At 32.0% G+C, this 21150-nt stretch overlaps 2 protein-coding genes across 4 annotated transcripts; both read right to left on the minus strand.

Annotated features, from left to right (window-relative positions):
* Nucleotides 1-2: 2 nt before the first annotated feature.
* Iru (E3 ubiquitin-protein ligase Iruka) lies at nt 3-5110 on the minus strand. Of its 3 annotated transcripts, none has more exons than XM_088034598.1 (6): nt 4882-5110; nt 4727-4834; nt 4586-4677; nt 4252-4463; nt 1017-1298; nt 3-406 (listed from the first exon to the last, which is right to left on the minus strand). In XM_088034598.1, the coding sequence occupies exons 1-6, from the start codon at nt 4963-4965 to the stop codon at nt 270-272; spliced, it is 915 nt and encodes a 304-aa protein (XP_087890724.1). In that variant the 5' UTR covers nt 4966-5110; the 3' UTR covers nt 3-269. The 3 variants fall into 3 exon arrangements, with proteins under 3 accessions (XP_087890724.1, XP_087890721.1, XP_087890722.1); XM_088034595.1 differs by having other exon boundaries at nt 4550-4677; XM_088034596.1 differs by having other exon boundaries at nt 3-397; nt 4550-4677; nt 4882-5109.
* A 5649-nt stretch (nt 5111-10759) lies between these two features.
* On the minus strand, nt 10760-12296 carry LOC148176300 (solute carrier family 67 member A2-like). Its single transcript, XM_088034591.1, has 5 exons — nt 12189-12296; nt 12012-12143; nt 11833-11962; nt 11574-11786; nt 10760-11522 (listed from the first exon to the last, which is right to left on the minus strand). The coding sequence occupies exons 1-5, from the start codon at nt 12219-12221 to the stop codon at nt 10834-10836; spliced, it is 1197 nt and encodes a 398-aa protein (XP_087890717.1). The 5' UTR covers nt 12222-12296; the 3' UTR covers nt 10760-10833.
* Between the last annotated feature and the right edge of the window lie 8854 nt (nt 12297-21150).

The raw sequence follows: 21150 nt of genomic DNA on the forward strand, positions 1-21150 counted from the left end.
AGAATTTGCAAGGATTTTTATTATCACAACAGTGTCAATAAATACATAACTGCAAGGTCAAACCTCAGTGCTTCAAATGTCTGACATTTTGAATTAAAAAGTGTCAAAACTTAGATGCTTGCTCAAAATAACACACTTCCAGTCTATACAGTTTTATTCATAAAGAGTAACAAGAAGGAAAGACCTCCAGAGATGCCCTTCCACGTAAAGCATGTCGGATAACGAATCGACAGCAAGCATTATATTTCTAATAGAGTAACTGCTATTGATTACATCATAGAATCTGTATTATTAGAATTAGATCTCGAGTGAGTAGGTCTGGAATTATCTAGGGAACTCGAACTACTTGCATTGTGGGCGGGCTGAATTAAATTCCTAATGGCGGTCATCGCATCATCTGCAAAAACTTCCTCTGTAATACAATACTGCAACGATTTAACGTGGCCACGCCCCAAACTGTGACGCGATACAGCGATGTAACGTGGTCACGCCCGAAACTGTAACGCAAATCATACAGCTGCGCAGCGATGTAACGTAGCCACGCCTCAATCTGTGACGCGATACAACGTGGCCACGCCTCAATTTGTATCGTGATACTACAGCGCAGCAATCTAACGTGGCCACGCCTCAGTCTGTATCGAGGTATAGCTGCGCAGCGATGTAACATGGCCACGCCTCAATCTGTAACGCGATACAACGACGTAACGTAGCCACGCCTCAATCTGTAACGCGATACAATGTGGTCACGCCTCAATTTGCAACGTGATGTTACAGCGCAGCAAAGTAACGTGGCCACGCCTCAGTCTGTAACTCGATACAGCGATTTAACGTGGGCACGCCCCAAACTATGACGCGATACAGCGAAGTAACGTGGCCAAGCCTTAAACTGTAACGCAATACAACGACACAGCATGTAAGATAACCACGCCTACAACTGTAATACGATACAGTGACGTCACGTGGCCACGCCTCTCAGCTGCGCCTCAGCAACTGAGCACGCCTCGATTAGTGCTTACCTTGGCTGGATGATGAGCCCCCAGAGTCTTGATTACTATCACTATTGGCTTGTTCATCGTTTATTAGGTTTTGTCTACATATGGGACAGGTTCCGTGGAGTTCCAACCATGGTCGTATGCACGGTTCGTGGTATATATGGGTGCATGGTAGCTGTCGGACGTTTTCGCCCAGCATGAAGTCCTCCCAACACACGGAACATTGCAATTTGGCATCGACTTGATCGGATTTTACGTCTATTACTGGTAGTGCGTCTATCACTTCTTTGGAGACCGGTGGGGGTCCTGGAAATTGGTATTTTTAGATGGGGGTGCATGGGTTTAGAGGTGAAGTCCGAATGTTTTTTATGTAGAAAGAAAAGAAAGTTGTCGCACAAGGAAGATTGTGAATCCAAAGATTTTTAGAAAAATCTACGTTAAAGATCTAAAGAATACCTTAAAAGCTCCCAAAAAATTGTAAAGCTACTTAAAAAAGTAACTTAAAAGTCTACAAATACTTTCGGAAATCTAAGAAAAATTCAATGAATCTAATGAATTCAGATAATCCAAAGACTTTCGTGGATGTTCAAAATTCCTAAAATATCCCTAAGAACCATGGAAAATTGTAATGAATTTTGCACTAATTTGAAGAATCCTAAAAAATCTAAAATTTTACAAACATGTAGACAATCCTAGAAACTTCCAGAAAAAATTGGAAAAACTCTGGGAAAACAAAGATTTCCAAAGAATCTAGAGTTTTAGAATATCTACCGGAAAAAAAAACTGAATATTAAGCAAAAAAGTCCTAAACAACCTGACGAGAAATCTGAGATGTTATACTGGACTTACAGCATTTCAGGAACTCAATAGATCCAAAAAATCTTGGAAGATCCCTGAAAAGGTCAGGGAATCTTAGAAACTCCTTTAGAATTTTGAAGAGACTAGACCTAAAGAGTCCTATAGGATCTAGGTAAAACTTGAAAGATCTCTGAGAAATTTAAGAACTAGAAAAATCCAGAATATTAAAACCTCATAAAGAATCTTGAAGAAATCTGAGGAATCCCGAAAATCTTAAAGAATGTTTTGGAATCTTGGAAAATCTTACAAGTTCCCAAAGAATCATAAAAGCTCCTGGAGGAACCTGACCAACATTCAAGAAACAAAACCAAGTCCCTAAAAATTATGGAAAAACCTCCAAAATTCCAACACAATCTTCAAAATTCTTTAGAGATCCCCAGGGAATCCTAATAAACTAAAGTAAAAAGCTACAATTATTACTCGAAATCTTAAAAAACTTAGTAAAATCTTGGAGAACTTGAAAGATCTAAAGTCAGGAATCAAAGTAAATTAAGAACCTTCAAGAAAATGTTGGCGAAATTTGAAGACTACTAAGAAACTTTAAAGAATCATGAGAAATTAGAATTCTAGTGGATCCTAAGAATTTTGACAAATATGGAAGATTTCAATAAGTTATTCTTAGAGAATTCTATACAAAACCAAATAATCAGGAATTACAAAAGATCTTGGCGAAACTTGAAAATCATAAGGAATTCTTGAAACACGTGTGGAGAAAATTATAAAGAACTTAAAAAATCGTCACCTTGGCCTTGGAGAATCTTGGAGATTTCTATACAATCCGGCAGAATTAGGGGTTCCTTTAGAAGTCGACAAAATTTAAACTTAAAAAAAGTTTTGAAATATCTTTGAGAATCTTAGATAGTCTTAAAACTTTCTAGAAGAAACTTGGAAATCATTAAGAACCCTCGAAAATCTCATAGAATCTAAGAAAATTCAAGACCCTGCTAAAGAATCAGAAGTTTCTAGAATATTTTTGGAGAACTGATCTTGGAGACTCCTAGACAATCTTAAAGAAAATTCTGGAAAATTTAAAGAATCCTATGCAACCTGAGGAATCAGAATAAATTTTACAACCTTTCTGAGAATCTTAGAAAATTCTAGACAATACTAAAGAATCATAGAAATTCTTAAAGAATCTAGGCCAAACCTGAAAATGTTAGATTTTTTTTAATTCTGAGAATTCTGGAAAATCCCAGAACATCCAGAATCTTAAAAGAACATAAAAATTCCTAATGAATCTTGGGGAAACGTAGAGAAGCAAAAATTCCTGAGGAATCTCAGAGAAACCTGAGGAAGCACCAGTGAAATTCTGGAAAAGCCTCGGAATTAAGGAATTTAGAACATCTCATAGAATCTTAGAGAATTCCAAGCAATACTAAAAAATCAGAAATTCCTAAAACATGTCTAAAGAAAGTTAAAAACTCCTTAGACAATCCTTGAGAATCTAAAAATCCTGAGAAATTCTGGAAACATTCAGGGAATCCAAAAGGGTCCTAAAGAAGAATCTTGGAGAAACCTGAGGAACCAAAAACTGATTACACAAGTGCTAGAACTTCCTCTGGAGAACTACAACTTTAAATATTCCAAGTCTTAAGAAGTTTGAAGAATTGAAGTTTGGAAAATCCTACAGAATCTCCGGAATTCTTTGGAAATTCTAAAGCTTTTGATGAATGCAACCACATAAACTCCTAGTAAATTTAGCATGAACCTGAGAAATCTCGAGAAATTCTTACTCCCTTGCAGAATCTTAACCAGAAATTGAGTGAATTGAATGAATTGTATGTACAGTAAACCCTCGTTGACACAAATTCCAAGACACCGCAGCAGTGCTAAATTATTTCTACCTTAAAATTGCCTTCTTTGAGTGTAAATCTCGTGTTTGATTTTTTTGTGCAGATGTTTTATCTTCATTCAAAATCTTTTCAGTGGCAACTGCGGCGGCTCGCTTCTGAAAAATGTGTAGATTTCAACAGAAATTGCTAATATGGTTCAAATTTCTGTTCGAAATTCGTGTTACAAACAATTCTTGTTCAAACTAACGAGGGTTCACTGTAATTTAAAAAGAACTTTGGAGGTAATTTGGAATTAACAGAACACTCACAACATCCAAAAAAAAACAGAATCTAAAAAACCCGATAAAACCAAACTTGAGGAACAATGGAAATTCCAAACCGACAAAATTGGACCCCAGGGCTGTTCTAGCCATTACAATAACTTATTTTTAGGGCCCTCGCCCGCGTTTTTGGACAGGCTCTAAGGAAGTAAACACACCAATCCAAAAATAGACCAAGTAGATGACCTACAACTAAAACCGCAACAAAATAGAACTGATCCAAATATTTACAGCTCGCGTCACCATTAAATCCTGATAACACTGATAAGAAAAACCAAGAATCATTACCTGTACTATCCATCTGATTCAATAACTGCGTGACAATAGCATCGAGTCCCTCTCGCCCCCATGCGTAGTCTCCCGGGTTCCCCAGAAACAACTGCATGTTCCCAGCGGCGCCCCAATTCAATCCCACTCCTAAATTCACAATGAAATCTTGAATAATATTCTCGAAGGGCACATTCTGCCTCAAATTCGACGACGCCAGTCTTGTCAACGTCCTGCAACAACAAAACACGTTGTAAGCCCTTCCTGGAAACGGCGTGAAGTTATAAGCGCATGCTAGAGGTGGTCAAAAGTCTCCAACCTGGGTCGTACTATCCTGGCGCGATTTACAGCATACCTTCTTCCAGTCCTATGCCCATCTGTTGGTCTGGTGCGCCCCGTTCGGAACTCTTCCATGTTCGGGGCAAACAAAAGCTCATTGAAATCCATCTAAAATCGGGGCGTTACAGCGATTTTAGGGTTAGAATCTCGCACTTACATCGCTACTATCATCGTCTTCATCGATTTCACCGGCGGCGTCGCGGTTTTCGGGGATTTCCTGCAGCTCCTCGATGAAGCCGTCGGAGCAATGGGGACAAGTGAAATTCTAAAAAAGAGTGACGTTTTAACCATTTTTGTGCATTGATTACTCACGGCTGAGGCGTTTTCAAACTGGACGTTGCACATGTGACAGTAAAACTTCTGGTGTGGCCTGTCTTCCACCGCCGCTTCTGCCATTTCTGAAGGTTTCTTCGACTCTGAAAGGGGTTTCTTGAAAGTTTATTGGAAAATCACAAAAATCTGCCCTTTTTTGACCACCATATTAACGATACAACAAATTTGGGGGATTGTGGTACCAACAGTTGACATAAAATCCCCAACGACTTTTGTACAGGTTCCTGTTTTATCCATACAAAGACTTCGAGTTTTTGCCAGAATAATCGGTGGGGACAGTTCCGGGACTTGGGAAAATCGGGAAATTTTCTGGAATAAAAATAGGAAATTTGTAACTATGGAATTTGCAGTAGTAGAGGACGCTGCGGAGACGTTAGTTCTCACGAGATGGCGCCACGATATTTAAAGTTTCGCGGTTGTGAAAATCTCTTGCAAAACCTAGGAGAAACCACAGCGAAAGAGCAAATTAAAAGTTATAAAAATTGAAATAATTTAGGAAAAGTCTGGAAAACCTTGAAAAATCCCACAGAAACTCGCGTATCTTAGAAAATCCTAGAGAATTTAGATTAGGTACTGAAACATCTCTGGAAAAATACAGAACTAGAGCAATCCAAATGATCTTACAATCTCTAAGAAAATCATTAAAAAAATGCTACAACAGATCTGCAGAATTCTTATGAACAGTCCTAAATCACCTTGAAGAGACCAACAGAAACTTTTCAAATCTTCGAGAATTCTAAATAGTTCTACAAAATTATAGGAGGATCTTGACAATCTTGAAGAAACCAAAGGAATCTCAAAGAAATTTAAAAAATCGAACAAATCAAAAAAATTCAAAGAGTCAAAGAAAAAAACAAAAAATATATTAAATTTTAGAATATCTTGGAGAAACATAAGAATTTCAGAAGCACTTCTAGAGAATCTTTAAGAGGAATCTGAGAATATCAAGAAGTCTCAAATCTTATAAAATTCTAAATAGTCTTAAAAATCCATAAAAGCTTCTAAAAAATTTTGGAGAAGCCAGAGTCCAAAAAAAACAAATGAAGCGTCGAATAACGGGTAATCCAAGGAAATTTTGCCCTATTTAAATTTCGATTTTTTTTTGCACAATAATTATCTAGGGCAGTGTATGATATTAGAATTAAAATCTTTGCACTTTATTCAGGTACATCTGTATTTTCTAAAAAAAAAATGCACAAAAAAAAATTCTATTTATAAATTTCTTAAACATGTAAGCAAAAAGTAAAATATATCTACAAATTATTCAAAACCCGACTTGGAAAATAATCGAATGATTTGAAGCTAGTTAAATTTCGGTTACTATAATGTAAAATAAATTTTTAATTCAAATGGAACAACCGATATTTTATATCATAAGCATTGTTACTGGACCACCTGCTGGTATAAAAATTTAGAGAAAATATACAGAGTGTTTTTGAAATACATGCACAAAACAGTTCTGCGCTATTCTAGGAGTATGAAGTACGATAAACAAAATTTTAAATCAAAAACTGGCATGGTCAAATTAACCCAATTCCACGTACTTTCTACACCACTGGCAATAAGCGCACCTGATGGCTTGTTTCCTAAGCAAACAGCTACTCGATTTTTTGTTCACTTTTTAATCAGTGGCAAACAAGCAAATTTATTGAAATTTTTGTGTAATTTTATTTCAAGAACAAAAACACTTTTACTAAAACTTGTTTCTCTTTTAATAGCTTCAATTTGTAACAAGAAATGATTACACTCTTTTTGAAATACATTTCAAAGACACCCTGTATTTAAAGAGTGACTTTGAAATAGAAGCGGAAAAAATCACAGCTTTACAGAAATACGTAGAAGACGTTTTCGGTGGTTTTTATTAATTTTAAGGTAAAGGTAAAAATTCCAAAATTCTGACCTTACTCGGCGCCACTGATATACACAAAATAACCTTAACAACGCTGAGCATTTTGTTCGTTAATTATGTACCTACGTATGCATAGTAACCTTAGTAACCATAGTAATCATTGGCGTAGCATGAAAATTAGAATCAATTTCTTTTCTTTTTGTCTTAAAACTGAGACAACAATTTAAAAAACGAATCCTGCCAACTTTCTTGATTTACAATAAGCTGTAATAGATTTTTTTCTCGCCTCTATTTCAAAATCACCCTGTAGACAATCTAAGAAGAATCTACACAGAACATAATTGAAACATCTAGTTTTTCTTTTTCTAGTTTTTAAATGAAGATGTTAGGAGATAAATTACTGCGCATTCTCCTTCCATAAAGTCCCCAGGCTTAGCTGTCTATATACGAAACACCTGTATAGTAATTCTAGGGAGAATTTAGAAAATTCAAGACTTTAGAGAGAATTTATACAATCTAAAGCAAATCTAAAGAACCAGAGAAAATTTATTTATTATTTCTAAGGAACCTATAAACATCTAACAATAAGTAGAATCTAGAATTTTTTAGATAAACGTGTATAAAACGTTGTACGTCACACGTGGGCTAAAGCAAATCAAATATTGTTCAAGAGTTGAAATTACTGCTATAGCCCATTTGTAATGTAAATAATTTGAAGTCCGAAGATCCGGAAAACCTTTCGAAAATTCTCGGAATACAAAAAACGCAACCAAAAAGTGTAAAAAATCTGTTTAAATCCCCAATTGTCTTTTCGATTTCCATTTTTTGCATTTAATTGAATATTTGGTTCATTTTTCAAATTCCTCGAGATTCTTCAGTCGATTGAAATTTTAAGGTTCGTTCTGTTCTCATCTATCAAGGATCTTTTGTTTTTTGGATAATTCTCACAATTTTTTTTGATTATTTTATATGTTTCTTTTGAGTTTCTAGTTTTAGTTCTTTCCCTTCTTCTATTTCTTGTTTTTTTTTTCAGATGACATCAAAATTCTTGCAATTTCGACTACTTACGAGTACAATAATTGATGGTTAATCTACCAAAACCGGAAAAAGACCATAAATTAAACACAACGAAAAAAATATCAAAAATTGATATGCAAAAATATCATAAAACAGTCATTAATACAAAAGCACTCAATCCAAAGACGTCACGTTTTGTGATAACCGTAAAATTAGCACACTTATCAAACGTATAAAATATGAACGCACGTAACACTCGGTCAAATTACGTTCAAAATGTTCCGAATCTTTCTACTTTTAGTTCTATTTGGTGCAGTTTTGTCCGACCACCCTGGTAGTTGTCCCCAAACTTTAACAGGAGGAAAACATCATCCCCAATCAATGCTTCAGTGACGAAGAGTGTTCAATAAACCAAAAGTGTTGTCCTAATGTTTGTGGAGCTGGACTGTGCACACCGGCAGTGATGATGACGTAAAATCTTATCTAAAATAAAAATGCGCTTTAATCATTATTTTACATAACTTATTTATGCCCCCGCGTCCTAAACCAAGTATAAAACAACAACGAGCTACCAGAGCCTCATTCAGTTTCACAACTTTTTGGCAGAATGTTAAAAATCGTCGTTTTTCTAGCAGTTCTTACAATTAGTCTTACTACCATTTTTGCTGAAGAGCATCCTGGGACTTGTCCTCAGGCTTTTGGTGGAAGCGCTCAGACAACTTCAAACTGCCATGATGATCAGTGCTCGACTGACTGCGACTGTGCTTCGGACGAAAAGTGCTGCTCGAATTTCTGCGGGGGGAAGATTTGCCAGAAGGTGTAGATAAAATGCAATATAATTAAAGGAATAAAGTATTTCTGTTTTTTTTTTGGTTTTTTGATTCATTATTACAGTGTTGCCAACAAAAATTTTTCCTTATTTCAACAAAAATTAACGTTTTAACATAGGCAGATTTGATTCATTTGGATTTGCGCTTCTGTCCTACGCTCATGTTGGAATCTCCGTTGATTCTCAAATGTAAGATGGGTTTCTTACTTTCTAAAGCCTAAAGTTTGAAAATTTTTAAAAAGTTATAAATTCAAACCTCGGTTACGCCTCGGTTTGTATACATTTTTATTCACAATCATTGTGGAAAGTTATTATCTATGGCTTATTTTTCAACTTTTCAAAATTTATCAAATCAATAAATTTTGAAGAAATTCAAAAAAATTCAAAACGTCGGTCTCGCCGCGGTTTGTATACTGATTTATTCATTTTTATGGTTAAAACTTATAACGGCTCATTTACGTACTTCAACTTTCCAAAATTTATCAGATCTAAAAATTTTGAAGAATTTTGAAAAATTTTGAAAAGTTTTGAAAAAATTTAGGTAAATGCAAATGTTGCCGTCGCTGTAGTTTGTGTACTATTTTATGCACATTTTACAACTTTCTAGAGACTATCAGATCAAATATTACATATTTTTAAAAATTTTGTAAAAATTAAAATTACAAATGCAAGTGCGGAAGAGGCCTTTGTTTGTATGGTATTTTTAAAAGTGGCTAACACTTATAATTTTTTATTTTCCAACTTTTCAAAATCTGCAAAATAAAAGAATTTTGAAAAATTATGACACAATAAAAGTTGCAAATCTCGGTTACCTTTCGGTTGAAACACTATTTAATTCACAATTATAGCTAAAATTTACAGTGGCTTGTTTTGGAACTTACTAATCTCAAAATCTTGAAAAATTTTGAAAAATTAAAAAACGCAAATTTCGGCTACGTTTTGGTTAGTAAATTATTTTATACATCCTCATGGTTGATACTTATAATGGGCTGGCTCATTTTCCAAGTTTTCAAAATTTATCACCTTAAAAAATTTTGAAATTATTTTTAATAATTCAAATGCAAACGTCGGCTTTGTTTTGATTTGTGTACTATACATTTCAAAATTAAGCAGACCAAAGAATTTTGAAAAATTTTGAAACAATTAAGATTTGCAAATACTAAAACTTGATATTATTTTTTTTAATTAATTTAAATTTCCAAAATCTAACAGACCAAAAAATTTTGAAAAATTTTGAAAAAATTAGTAGGCAAACTTCCGTTAGGCCTCGATTCGTATGTTATTTTATTCACTATTATAAATAAAATTTATTACGCGTCATTTTCCAATGTGAAAATTCTACCAAAACAAAAAATTTGAAAAATTTTGGAAATGTAAAAAAAAGAAACACAAACGTCGGCGTAGCTTGAGCTTGTATCGTATTTTGTTCACAATTTTACAAATTTTCCAATTTTACAAAATTTTACAAAATTTTGGAGACTAAAAAAAATTTTGAAAAAGTTTGAAAAAAATTAAAATACACACGTCGGCGCTGTTTTAGTTTGTATGCTATTTTATTCACAATTATGGCTAAAATTTACAGTGTGCTCAACTTTTCAAAATTAAAAAAAAAAAGTACATTTTTCAATTATATTCAAAGTTTTTCAAATAAAAAATTTTTAAAAAAATTTGGAAATTAAAAAATATATAACGCAACGTTGATGTCGCTTTGCATTGTGTTCTATTTTATTCACAATCATGGCTAAAACTTACAATGGCTTATTTTTCAACTACATATTGCAAAATAAAAAAAAATGCAAAAAATTAGCAAATCAAAGATTTTTAAGAAAATTTAAAAAAATTAAAATTTTAATTTTTGGCTACACTATGATACTATTACTAATTACACAGTGTTGACTAAAACATATAATTGCACATTTTCCAACTTTCCAAATTTTATGAAAACATAAGAACAAGAATTTTGAAAAAAAAAAAATAAAAAAAATAAAAAAATAAAAATGCAAACGTTAGCACAGCCGCTTCGATTTGTATATTTTCAATTTACTAGTAAAAGTTATAATGGCTTAGTTTTTAACTTCCTAAAAATCTATCAAATTTATAAATTTTGGAAGATTTTGAAAAAATCAAAGTTCAATTTTATTCAAAATTAATCTATAGATAGGTACTTATTGAAAATATTTATTTCTTAAAAGTCAAACAAAACTCAACCCTTTAAACAATTTATTGTTAATTTTCTTCACTTCTTCTTCTTCTTTTCAACCTTCACTCCTTGTCTTCGCCAGTACGCAATGCCCGTCCCCACAGCCAACGGCCCTAAACACAACAAAAACACAGCATTGTTCCCCCATCTATCCGAGACGAATCCCGATACCAGCGGTCCTGTCAGCCCCGCCAAAGAAATAGTCGACTCGAAAGCCCCCATAACACTTCCTTTCTCCTGAGCCCCCGCCCTCGCCAAAAGTACTTCAGTAAAAGTACTCTCAAACAGTACTCTCGCCGCGGGGAACGGCATCATCAAAACGAAGAAAACGACGAAATTGGAACTCAACCCTCCCAAAACCGTCACAGTGAGGATGAGACAACCATGGAAGAGTCTTCTAAAACCGGACTTGTCGTCGGAGTAAATGGCTTTTTTGAGTTTTGGAAGACTGAGCCCCATGACGATCCCCATGACGCTGATGGAGGAAAAGACAAATCCGAAAGACTTTCCGGTGATTCCAAACCGGTTCATCAACACGTAGGTGAAGTTGAAATGGAACATAATGGTGATGAACTCCACGATCAGTTTGATGCTGAAGACGTCCCAGTATTTAGGCCAGTTAATTTTTTTCAAGTTGGTAATGGCGCGGGAAACTTCCCCGAACTTGTTGGTTGGTTTGGTTTTCTGAGGACGCGGTTGGTTCGTGACAAACAAGCTGACCAACACTGAGAAACAAAACTGCCAATTGAACTAAATAGTACTAGAGTCGTACCTACCTATATTAACAGTGAAGAGAAGACACTCCAAGAGCCAGATGTACCGAAAACCGTTTTCGTATTCGCTCATGATTCCCGTCACGAGTCCACCGGAAATAAAACAGATGCCCATGAAGGCCTGCATTTTATTCAAAATCCCCATTTTCACATCTTCGGCTTGGATGTTGTCGTCCACCAGCGATTTTATTAGTACCGCCAGTTGAGTACCAAAGGCTAAAATTGACATAAAATTCGTTTCGTTTCTTTCTCTTATTCTTACAAGAAGTGATCCGAGCGATGAGGAAGAGAGTCAAAGACGAAGAAGCGGCAGCCAGAAGATGTCCGATGAGACCAAGAAAGAGACATTGCAACAAAACTGTTTTGCGTCCAACAGTGTCGCTCAAACTTCCCTGAAATGGTACAAAAGTCCCTACACTTCTTTGAAAGGTACCAACTTACCACTACTGGTTTCCAAATTAAGTTGATGAGGGCGGCCACTGAGCCGATGGCTCCGGCGAAGAATTGGGAGCCTCCTAAAGCGTTGACGTAGGGATTTACTGATGTTAGGACCAAAACGAAGGCTAGAGAGTCCTAAAATAAGTTTGAAACAAAAGAAAAAAAAATGAAATGACTTACCAAAAAAAATAGAGCGTAGAGAACTAGAATCATTTTGTTATGTGGACGCTCTGTTTTAATTGTGACAGTACTGAGTGATTAAGCAATTTTAAGGTTATGTAATAAATAATTGTGATAAGATATCAGAACGTGAGAGATAATGGGAAATTTGCTTAGGATTTTATTTCGAGTGTGCGGTTATCTAGGACTTTGATTTATTTAAAGTTGGTAAAATTGATCTTAAAATATCTAGTTTGCGGCTATTAGTACATATTTTTATTTTATGTTAGTTTAGTTTAGTTTTTATTTGTTCATTGTTCATTCATATTCAGATTTTCATGTTTTTCTTTACTTTTGTGTGTCTCTTTTTTTATTACTTTTTTACACATTTTCAGTTTAGCGTGTTTGATAACATAGGGACAATTTATTTACCCAAAAAATTGATAATTTGTAGCAATTAAAAGAACAGTTAGTGGAATAACTGCTACGACGGATGTGAAAAGTGTTTCTTTTTATTTTTTGCAGTGTTAGGACATTTCTAAAATTTAGCACGTTTGATAGGCAAGAAAAAACTAGTGGTTCCTAAAATTTTCAGCTTGATGATTTAAAACGACTAATTTACTAATTTATACTGTGAAATTAATTGCTAATTTTATATTGATTTAAAAAGCACATAATTATTTATCTCACTGTAGCACCATATCTTATATTTTATACTAAATAAAGAAAAACAAGTAGATTCCAAAATTTTCAATTGAAAAACTTGACAAATGGCTAATTTATGGCAATTAAAAAAAAATTCTGGAATAATTTCTAATTTCAGACTAATTTACAAAATAAAATATTTTCAATCTATTTTATAATTATGAAATTTAACAACATTGAAGAACAAAAAAAAACAAGCGGTTTAAAAAAATTTCAAATCCATAACTTAAAAAATGGTTAATTTAGAGTTGTAATTAAAAGATGATTTTGTCTAATTTATTTATCATTGCTAGTTTTAATCCGATTTCTAAAAAATTAAATTTTAATCTTTTCCACTGTCGAATGTCTAATAAATAAATGAAAAATTAAAAAAAATGAAAAAAGTAGTGTTTTCTAAAATTTTTAATTAATAATTTTATAAATTTATGGCGTTATAAAAAAATGTGAAGTCGTTGCTAATTTATGAATAATTTATGGATAAAGAAAAATTAGTGTTTTCTGAAATTTTTAACTCGCTAACTTGAAAAACGGGTAATTTGTGATAATTAATATAAAAAATTCTGAAATAATTGCTAATTTCTTACTGAGCAATTAGAAAAAACAGATTTGTAGAATTATTGCTTTTTTTAAAATGATTTCTAGAATATTAAATTTTAATTCTTTCCACTGTAGGATCAATTGTAAAAATTAGAATGTAGATAAAGTAGTGCTTTCTAAAAATTGCAATTCGATCATTTGCAAATTGTACAGCATTATAAAAAAAATTGAGTCGTTGCTAATTTTATATTAATAAAAAATGTTTACACTGTAGCAACAATTTCTAAATTTGGTGTATTTTATAGATAACGCAAAGTTAATGATTCCTGAAATTTTTAAGTCGATATCTTGAAAAGTGGATAATTTATGGCAATTATTATTAATAAAAAAATTTGTGGAATAATAATTGCTCAATTTAAACTTAAAAATAAAATATATTAAATTCTTCGAATATTTTTTAAATTCAACATGTTTTATAAACAAAAAATAACGAATGGTTCCAAAAATTTTCAATTTGCTAACTTAAAAAATAGCCAATATAAGGCAATTATTAAAAATGTTTTTAGAATTGTGACTGATTTCTAAAAAATTAAATTTAAATCCTGTCCACTAAAAATTAAAATTCTCGATAAATCAAGAAAAAGTAGTGTTTTCTAAAAAATTTTTAATTTAACAATTTGAAAAATTAATGGATTTATGTCAAAAAAGTGTGGAATTAATTCTAATGTTAGACTAATTTAGACAAAAAATGCTCACACTTGAGCAACAATTCTGTAATTTTGCATATTTTATAAATAAAGCAAAATTGGTGGTGCCTGAAATTTTTAACTCGATATCTTGACTAGTGGCTAACTAATGGTAATTTATAGAAAATTTTGTACAATAATTGCTAATTTTAGACTGATTTAAAAGAATTAAATATTTGTAAACTACTCTATAATTCTGAGATTGAACAGGTTAGATGAGTAAGAAACAACAACAAGTCCTAAAATTTTCAACTTGACAACTCATAAAATGGCTAATTTAAGGCAATTAAAAAAATGACATTATTGCTAATTTAGGATAGATTTACAAAAAAAAAATTCCCACACTATAGCAACAATTGTTAAACTTTTCACATTTTATAGATAAAGGAAAATGAGTGGTTCCTAAAGCGAGATTAATAGAAAATTTGTGAGATAACTGCTAATTTTAAAGGAATTTAAAAATCAATGTTTTAAATCCATCTTATATAATTCTGAAATTTAACACGCTTAATAAACACGGAAATAACAAATGGCTAATTTCAACTAATTCTGAAACTTTCAATTTGATAACTTAAAAAATTGCAAAATGAGTTTCAGAGTCCAACATTTTCTCATGCGCCTAGAGCCCCAATTCATTCTAGTCCGGCGCTGCCTTAACTTAACGCTCAAAGTGAACATCAAAATTTAATTTAGCTCGCATTAGTATCGATTGAATTTATTATAAGGAAGACATCAATACATGTTTAATTTGATTATGAAACAGATAAGTACCCATTATAATTAGAATATCAGTCTTTGCGATCTTATTGTGTAGACTGGAGTTGTAATTTTGTTTACTTCGCTTGTGTAGTACCTATTTTAAAAGTTTTTTAACAAAAATTAATTTTATGTCAATCTATGAAACAGATAAGTGTTCTGTTTAAAATAAAAAAAATAGATTATCATTTAAAGTAACCGAAAATAAAAATTCTGTCATGCAAATATTTTTTTTTTCAAAAAATTAATATATTGAAATGGTACAACTTAAGTATAGCATATTGAACAAAAAGTGAAAATGAAAATTTTGAAAATTTTGAAAATTTGTTTTTATGACGGTTTGTTTGGCGTCGCAACGCCTAAGAAGTATAATTTTTAGCGATTTTTGACTTTTTGCGAAAATATTCGCGAATTAATTTTTTTTTAACATAACTGTGATACAAATATTTGAGTTTTTATTTTAAATCTAATGCAAATTAAAAGAACATTAAAAAATTAAAGAACTTACAAGATACAAAAAATAACCCGGCGCACAGTAGTTCAATTTCATATTTTAGTGCGACAGAAAGCCCATAAAAAAATTGCAATACATTTTTTTTTTAAATTATCTTGTTATATACACATTAAAGTTCAGAATGTGAATGCTTTTTTCCAAAAAATGCAGGTGTTAGTTGAATTAAATATTTTGTTGGAATAAATTGAAACATAGCAAATGTTACTTTAGGTATTCACTTTATTTTCTAATTATAAATTACATTTTTTTTCAACTCGCAGTTTTTAATTTTTTCATTTGTTTACAACTTCGAAATTTTATTTATCTTTAGATTGGTTTTTAAAAAATGCAAGAATTTGCATACTTTCAAATTAGCAAATTGCGATTGTTTACAATTGAAACTAAACATTATGATTTGGCTGATGTAATTAATAACGCCTTTTTATCAATTGAGCAGTTAAGTGAAAAGGCTTAAGAAAAAAAAAAAGTTAGCTAGAGAGCATCATTGTTTAAGTTTGAAAACTTTGAAGAATTATTTGTCTTTGCATTATTTTTCATTAAATATAATAATACATTTATTTGATCACACTTTTTGGTTATGTCGTGCTAAATTTCTAAACTAAACCACTGTACGGCGCCTCCACCATTTTTAACACTCTTCTTTAAATAATAATAAATCGTTTTTCGTAAAGAAAATATAAAAAAAATTAAGAATTAATTTTAGAACCGTCTCGAAAACAAAAGAAACGACGACACGACTAACAAATTACATCAAACTTCCCAAATAAATTATTCACTGAGAGGTCATTTTGATTACTTTTCGGCAATAATGACAATCCTCATTTAGTGTTAAGACGACAATGAACGCAATGTGTGTTTCTCTCGCATTCCTAAAGAAAATCAAAAAAAGCATCCATCAAACCAACTTCTTGAAATTTCTAATTATTACCAACGAAAGAACTTTGACGATATTTTTTCACAAAACCACAAATAAAATTACGGCCAGTGCTCTGTTCTTCAGCTGCGTAATTCTCCTGCTACATGCGTATTGGATCTGTACCAACTTCAAAATGAAATTTTTCATCGAGATGATTGTTTCTTTTTGTATGTGTCTTAATGTATGTATGTTTCTTTCAATTTGTTGTTTAGATTGAGCGCTATTCATTTTCAGGCACTCCTTTTTCTCGGAATGACACTTCTTAAAAAAGATAAAATAATTTACGCTTTTAATAAAATTACCATCATTTTCAGTCCCGGGAAACTTTCAAGAAAACATAAATTTTTTTTTGGACACATTGTTATCGCAGCGTTTCTTCTCCTGTTGTCTGTTGTGGCTATGGCTGTAAACTGTTCTTCAAAGCGCCGAATTGTCTACATCACGATTTTATTCGAAGACAAGTTTATATGGCCATGGACGTGGTTCTTTAGTAACATTTATCACATTATTCTCTTATATTCATTACTCTGTTATTTAGTATTTTTGTTCTTATCTCATTCTTTCTTTGTACGACTCATGCACCAATTCCACTTTTTAGTTTCTTGTATAGAAAGCCTTTCAGAAGCAAAAGATTCAGTTCGAACGAGGAAAATCAGAGAGATTGCCAAATCGCACTCGTTGTTGACTAAGTTTGTTCGATCGATTTACTACAATTCCAAACGTTTATTAACAATTTTTGCAGACTGATAAAGGAAATTTGCCAAGACTTCAGTCCAGCAATTCAATTTTGTGCGCTAGTTTACCAAGTCACGGTGATTGGGATGATTTTGGTTGCAGTACAAGTGAATAAATATACAGACTGTTCCGAAAATAAAACAATTTCCAATATAATCGTTTGTTTCAGAGCCCAAACAGCGTAGAAGATATCATGGCAATTTTGATAGTTGTAATCACTGATGTCTATCTATCACTTTTGTCAGTGGCGTGGGGTCAATCCTTGCAAGATATAGTTACTTCAGTTGTCATTTTTACTTTCTGATTTCATTACTTTTTTGTAGACAAGTGGGTTTTTTGATCAGCTGTCGATGTGTTCCTGGCATTTTTGGAAAACATCAGAGAAAAAAATGCTTTTGATCATGTTGGAAAATTCAATTGAGCCCATGTCTGCTCAAATTTATGGTGTTGGACCTATAGGATACAATATGATTATTCAGGCAAGATTTTGTAAAAGTTTAGATTCAAATTTTTGTATAGATTTTTAGGTTGACTTATTCTTTTGTTACTGTACTGTATGGTTTGCAATACCAACGTTAAGTAATAGAAATAAAAAAATAATTAGTATTATACAATTTTTTTTAGTATTCCTACATACAATTTTTTTTGTTATTTTATATTTTGATTTGGTGCTTAAGATTTTTATTATATCATTGTTTTAATTTTTTTTCTTATCTTTTAAGAAACTCATTAAAGCACTTTTTGTAACTTGCTAGCTTGGCAAAACTGAAGTTTTTCCAATAATAAACTTTATTTACATAACGAAATTTCAAAATGTTTTCTAAAAAGAGTTTAAATAAAACAGTGAGATGAAACATGCGTTTTTGTCAAGTGGCACAAAATTTTTGAGCAATTTTCGAAACACCACCAAAACTTTAAGATGTTTTTAAGAGGATTTTGTGGAGACTGTCAAGAATTTTCAAGAACTTTAAAAAGGCTCTTTATAGGTTGCTTTAGGACTCTTAGGTAAGATATAATTTTGTATTTTCCCGAACATTTTAGATATTTTGTGGCTTTTTGAAGATTCACCAAAAGGATTTTCCAGCGTTTTTCAAGAGAACCAACGCTTGCATTATTTGAAACTCTACAAAACTTTTTAGGCTGGTTTGAAGTCTCTTCAGTAGTTTCTGGGATTTTTGGGATTTGTCACAATTTTTTGGAATATGTTTCTTTATAATACTTGTGGTTTAAACATTTTTTGTTAACATTTTAGAAACCTTTAGATCTAGTCAAGAATCTAAAGAATCCAAAAAATCCAAAGAATCTAAAAAATCCAAAGAATCCAAAGAATCTAAAGAATCCAAAGAATCCAAAGAATCCAAAGAATCCAAAGAATCCATAGAATCCATAAATCCATAAATCCATAGAATCCAAAGAATTCAAAGAATCCAAAGAATCCAAAGAATCCAAAGAATCTAAGAAGAAATTTAAGGAATTTATGGAATCTAAGAAATCTAGAAATTAAAAAAGAAATCTAGAGAATCTATGAAAACTACAAAATGTAAGAAATATACCTAAAGAATCCAAACAATTTAGAAAATCTAGGAAATCTAAGAAATCGAATCTATTGAACCTAAAGAATTTAACGAAAGTTGCCTAAAGAATTTAAGGAGTCTAAGACAGCTAAGAGGCTTAAGAAATCTAAGAAATCTAAGAAATGTGAGAAATCTAAAAATCTAAACAATCTAAGGAATCTAAGAAAAAATCTAAGGAATTTAGAGAATCTATGGAATCTAAGAAAACTCGAAAATATAAGAAAACTAGACAGAAACTAGAATTCAAAGAATCCATAGAATCCATAGAATCCATAGAATTCATAAATCCATAGAATCCAAAGAATCCAAAGAATCCAAAGAATCTAAAAAGAAATTTAAGGAATTTATGGAATCTAAGAAATCTAGAAATTAAAAAAGAATTCTAGAGAATCTATGAAAACTACAAAATGTAAGAAATATACCTAAGGAATCCAAATAATCTAGAGAATCTAGGGAATCTAAGAAATTGAATCTATTGGACCTAAAGAATCTAACGAAAGTTACCTTAAGAATTTAAGGAGTCTAAGGCAGCTAAGAGACTTAAGAAATCTAAGAAATCTAAGAAATGTAAGAAATCTAAAAATCTAAACAATCTAAGGAATCTAAGAAAAAATCTAAGGAATTTAGAGAATCTATAGAATCTAAGAAAACTCGAAAATATAAGAAAACTAGACAGAAACTAGAATTCAAAGAATCCATAGAATCCATAGAATCCATAGAATTCATAAATCCATAGAATCCAAAGAATCCAAAGAATCCAAAGAATCCAAAGAAACCAAAGAATCTAAAAAAAAATTTAAGGAATTTATGGAATCTAAGAAATCTAGAAATTAAAAAAGAATTCTAGAGAATCTATGAAAACTACAAAATGTAAGAAATATACCTAAGGAATCCAAATAATCTAGAGAATCTAGGGAATCTAAGAAATTGAATCTATTGGACCTAAAGAATCTAACGAAAGTTACCTTAAGAATTTAAGGAGTCTTAAAAAAATCTAAAAAGTCTATAAGGAATGTAAGAAGTCTGTTGAGTACCACCGATTCGGGATCACCATCCCTCATCCCCTCCACCTGAGAGGGGAGGATCGTGGTCACCAACCGCCCGGAACAACTAAGACACATTACGTTTTCAAATTTCAAACTTGTAAGATTATCCCTCAAGAAGTAAACAGTTCAAAACGCAAACATAGCATTTTATTTCAAAAAGTTACGATCCGCTGCTCCTCACATTCACCCAAAGAACAAAGTCTAAGGCAGCTAAGAAACTTAAGAAATCTAAGAAATCTAAGAAATGTAAGAAATCTAAAAATCTAAGCAGTATAAGGAATTTAAGAAAAAATCTAAGGAATTTAGAAATTCTATGGAATCTAAGAAAACTGGAAAATATAAGAAAACTAGAAAATCCAGGAAATCTATTGAATCGAATCTGAGAAATCTGACGAATCTTCCGAATTTAAAGAATCTTAGACTGTTTGATCTATGGAATCGAAGGAATTGAATAACCCAAAGTACCAAAAAAACGAAATTAACGTAAAGAACGCAAAAAACGCAAATAATGGAACGAACATTTTACCGTTAATGCTCAAAATAAACATCAAATTTTAATTTTACCCGCATTAGCATCGATTAGATTTTTGTAAGAAAAGAATCAATGCATATTTAATTCTATTACTCCTATGAAATAATAAATTAGAACATTAGGTTCTGATTTAGGTTGTACTAATGTTCATATTTGGGCAACCGTCCCTGAAATGATCATTTCACGTACCTCTAGCAACGGCCGTAAAACTAAATGTGACTTTTAGTTTAGTTTTTGTATAGAAAAGCTCTCAGAACCCGAAGAACATTCAGTTAGAACGAGAAAAATCAGAGAAATTGTCAAATCGCATTCTTCGTTGATTGTGTTTGTTTGATCAACTTACTAAATTCAAGACGTTGATGACTATTTTTGCAGGCTGTTAAAGAAACTTTGCCAAGACTTCGCTGCAGTAATACAATTTTGTGCGCTATTTTATCAAGTCACGGTAATTGGAATGGTTCTGGTTGCAGTAATAGTTATTTACAGTCGCGTGTGATAACTTACATTTTACAGCGCGAAATCAGTTTGAAGCACGACGGCGTAGCCGGAGTGCTTTAATGATTGAGCGCTGTAAAATGGTTAACGCACAAGAGTTGTATTAAACTTTTTGGCCGAAAAATTTTAATTTAAATAATTAGGTTTTTCAAAATTCATGAGAACTGTCACATCTGACATTTGTAAATTTCATCATCTGTCAATTCTGTCAATTTTGTAGTTGGTGCACAAAAAGTACACAAGATGGCGCTGTATAAAAAACGTTTTAATATTACTTTAAAAATAGAAATATTGTCTTAATTGAGATAATAATTTAGGTAGATTCCACTTTGGTGATCAATCTTCATTATGGTAAAGTGATTTTAATTTATAAACGCATGTGAAGAGCAGACGATTTTGGCAATTTTTACAGCACGGCGTGTGTAAA

The sequence above is a fragment of the Gnatocerus cornutus genome, chromosome 4, assembly GCF_029298725.1.
Source record: "Gnatocerus cornutus isolate USDA-ARS CGAHR chromosome 4, icGnaCorn1.1, whole genome shotgun sequence".
NCBI classification, from domain to species: domain Eukaryota; kingdom Metazoa; phylum Arthropoda; class Insecta; order Coleoptera; family Tenebrionidae; genus Gnatocerus; species Gnatocerus cornutus.

Bases quoted from the DNA above. Each gene is read 5' to 3' on its own strand.
- Iru (XM_088034595.1), bottom strand. From the start codon at position 4,965: ATGGCAGAAGCGGCGGTGGAAGACAGGCCACACCAGAAGTTTTACTGT. The intron at 4,464-4,549 runs GTTGGAGACTTT...TTGTTGTTGCAG, and splicing joins GCCAGGATAGTACGACCCAG to GACGTTGACAAGACTGGCGT. The intron at 1,299-4,251 runs GTAATGATTCTT...ACCAATTTCCAG, and splicing joins GAATCAGATGGATAGTACAG to GACCCCCACCGGTCTCCAAA.
- LOC148176300 (XM_088034591.1), bottom strand. From the start codon at position 12,221: ATGATTCTAGTTCTCTACGCTCTATTTTTTTTG. The intron at 12,144-12,188 runs GTAAGTCATTTC...AACTTATTTTAG, and splicing joins TCTACGCTCTATTTTTTTTG to GACTCTCTAGCCTTCGTTTT. The intron at 11,963-12,011 runs GTAAGTTGGTAC...GTACCATTTCAG, and splicing joins TAATTTGGAAACCAGTAGTG to GGAAGTTTGAGCGACACTGT.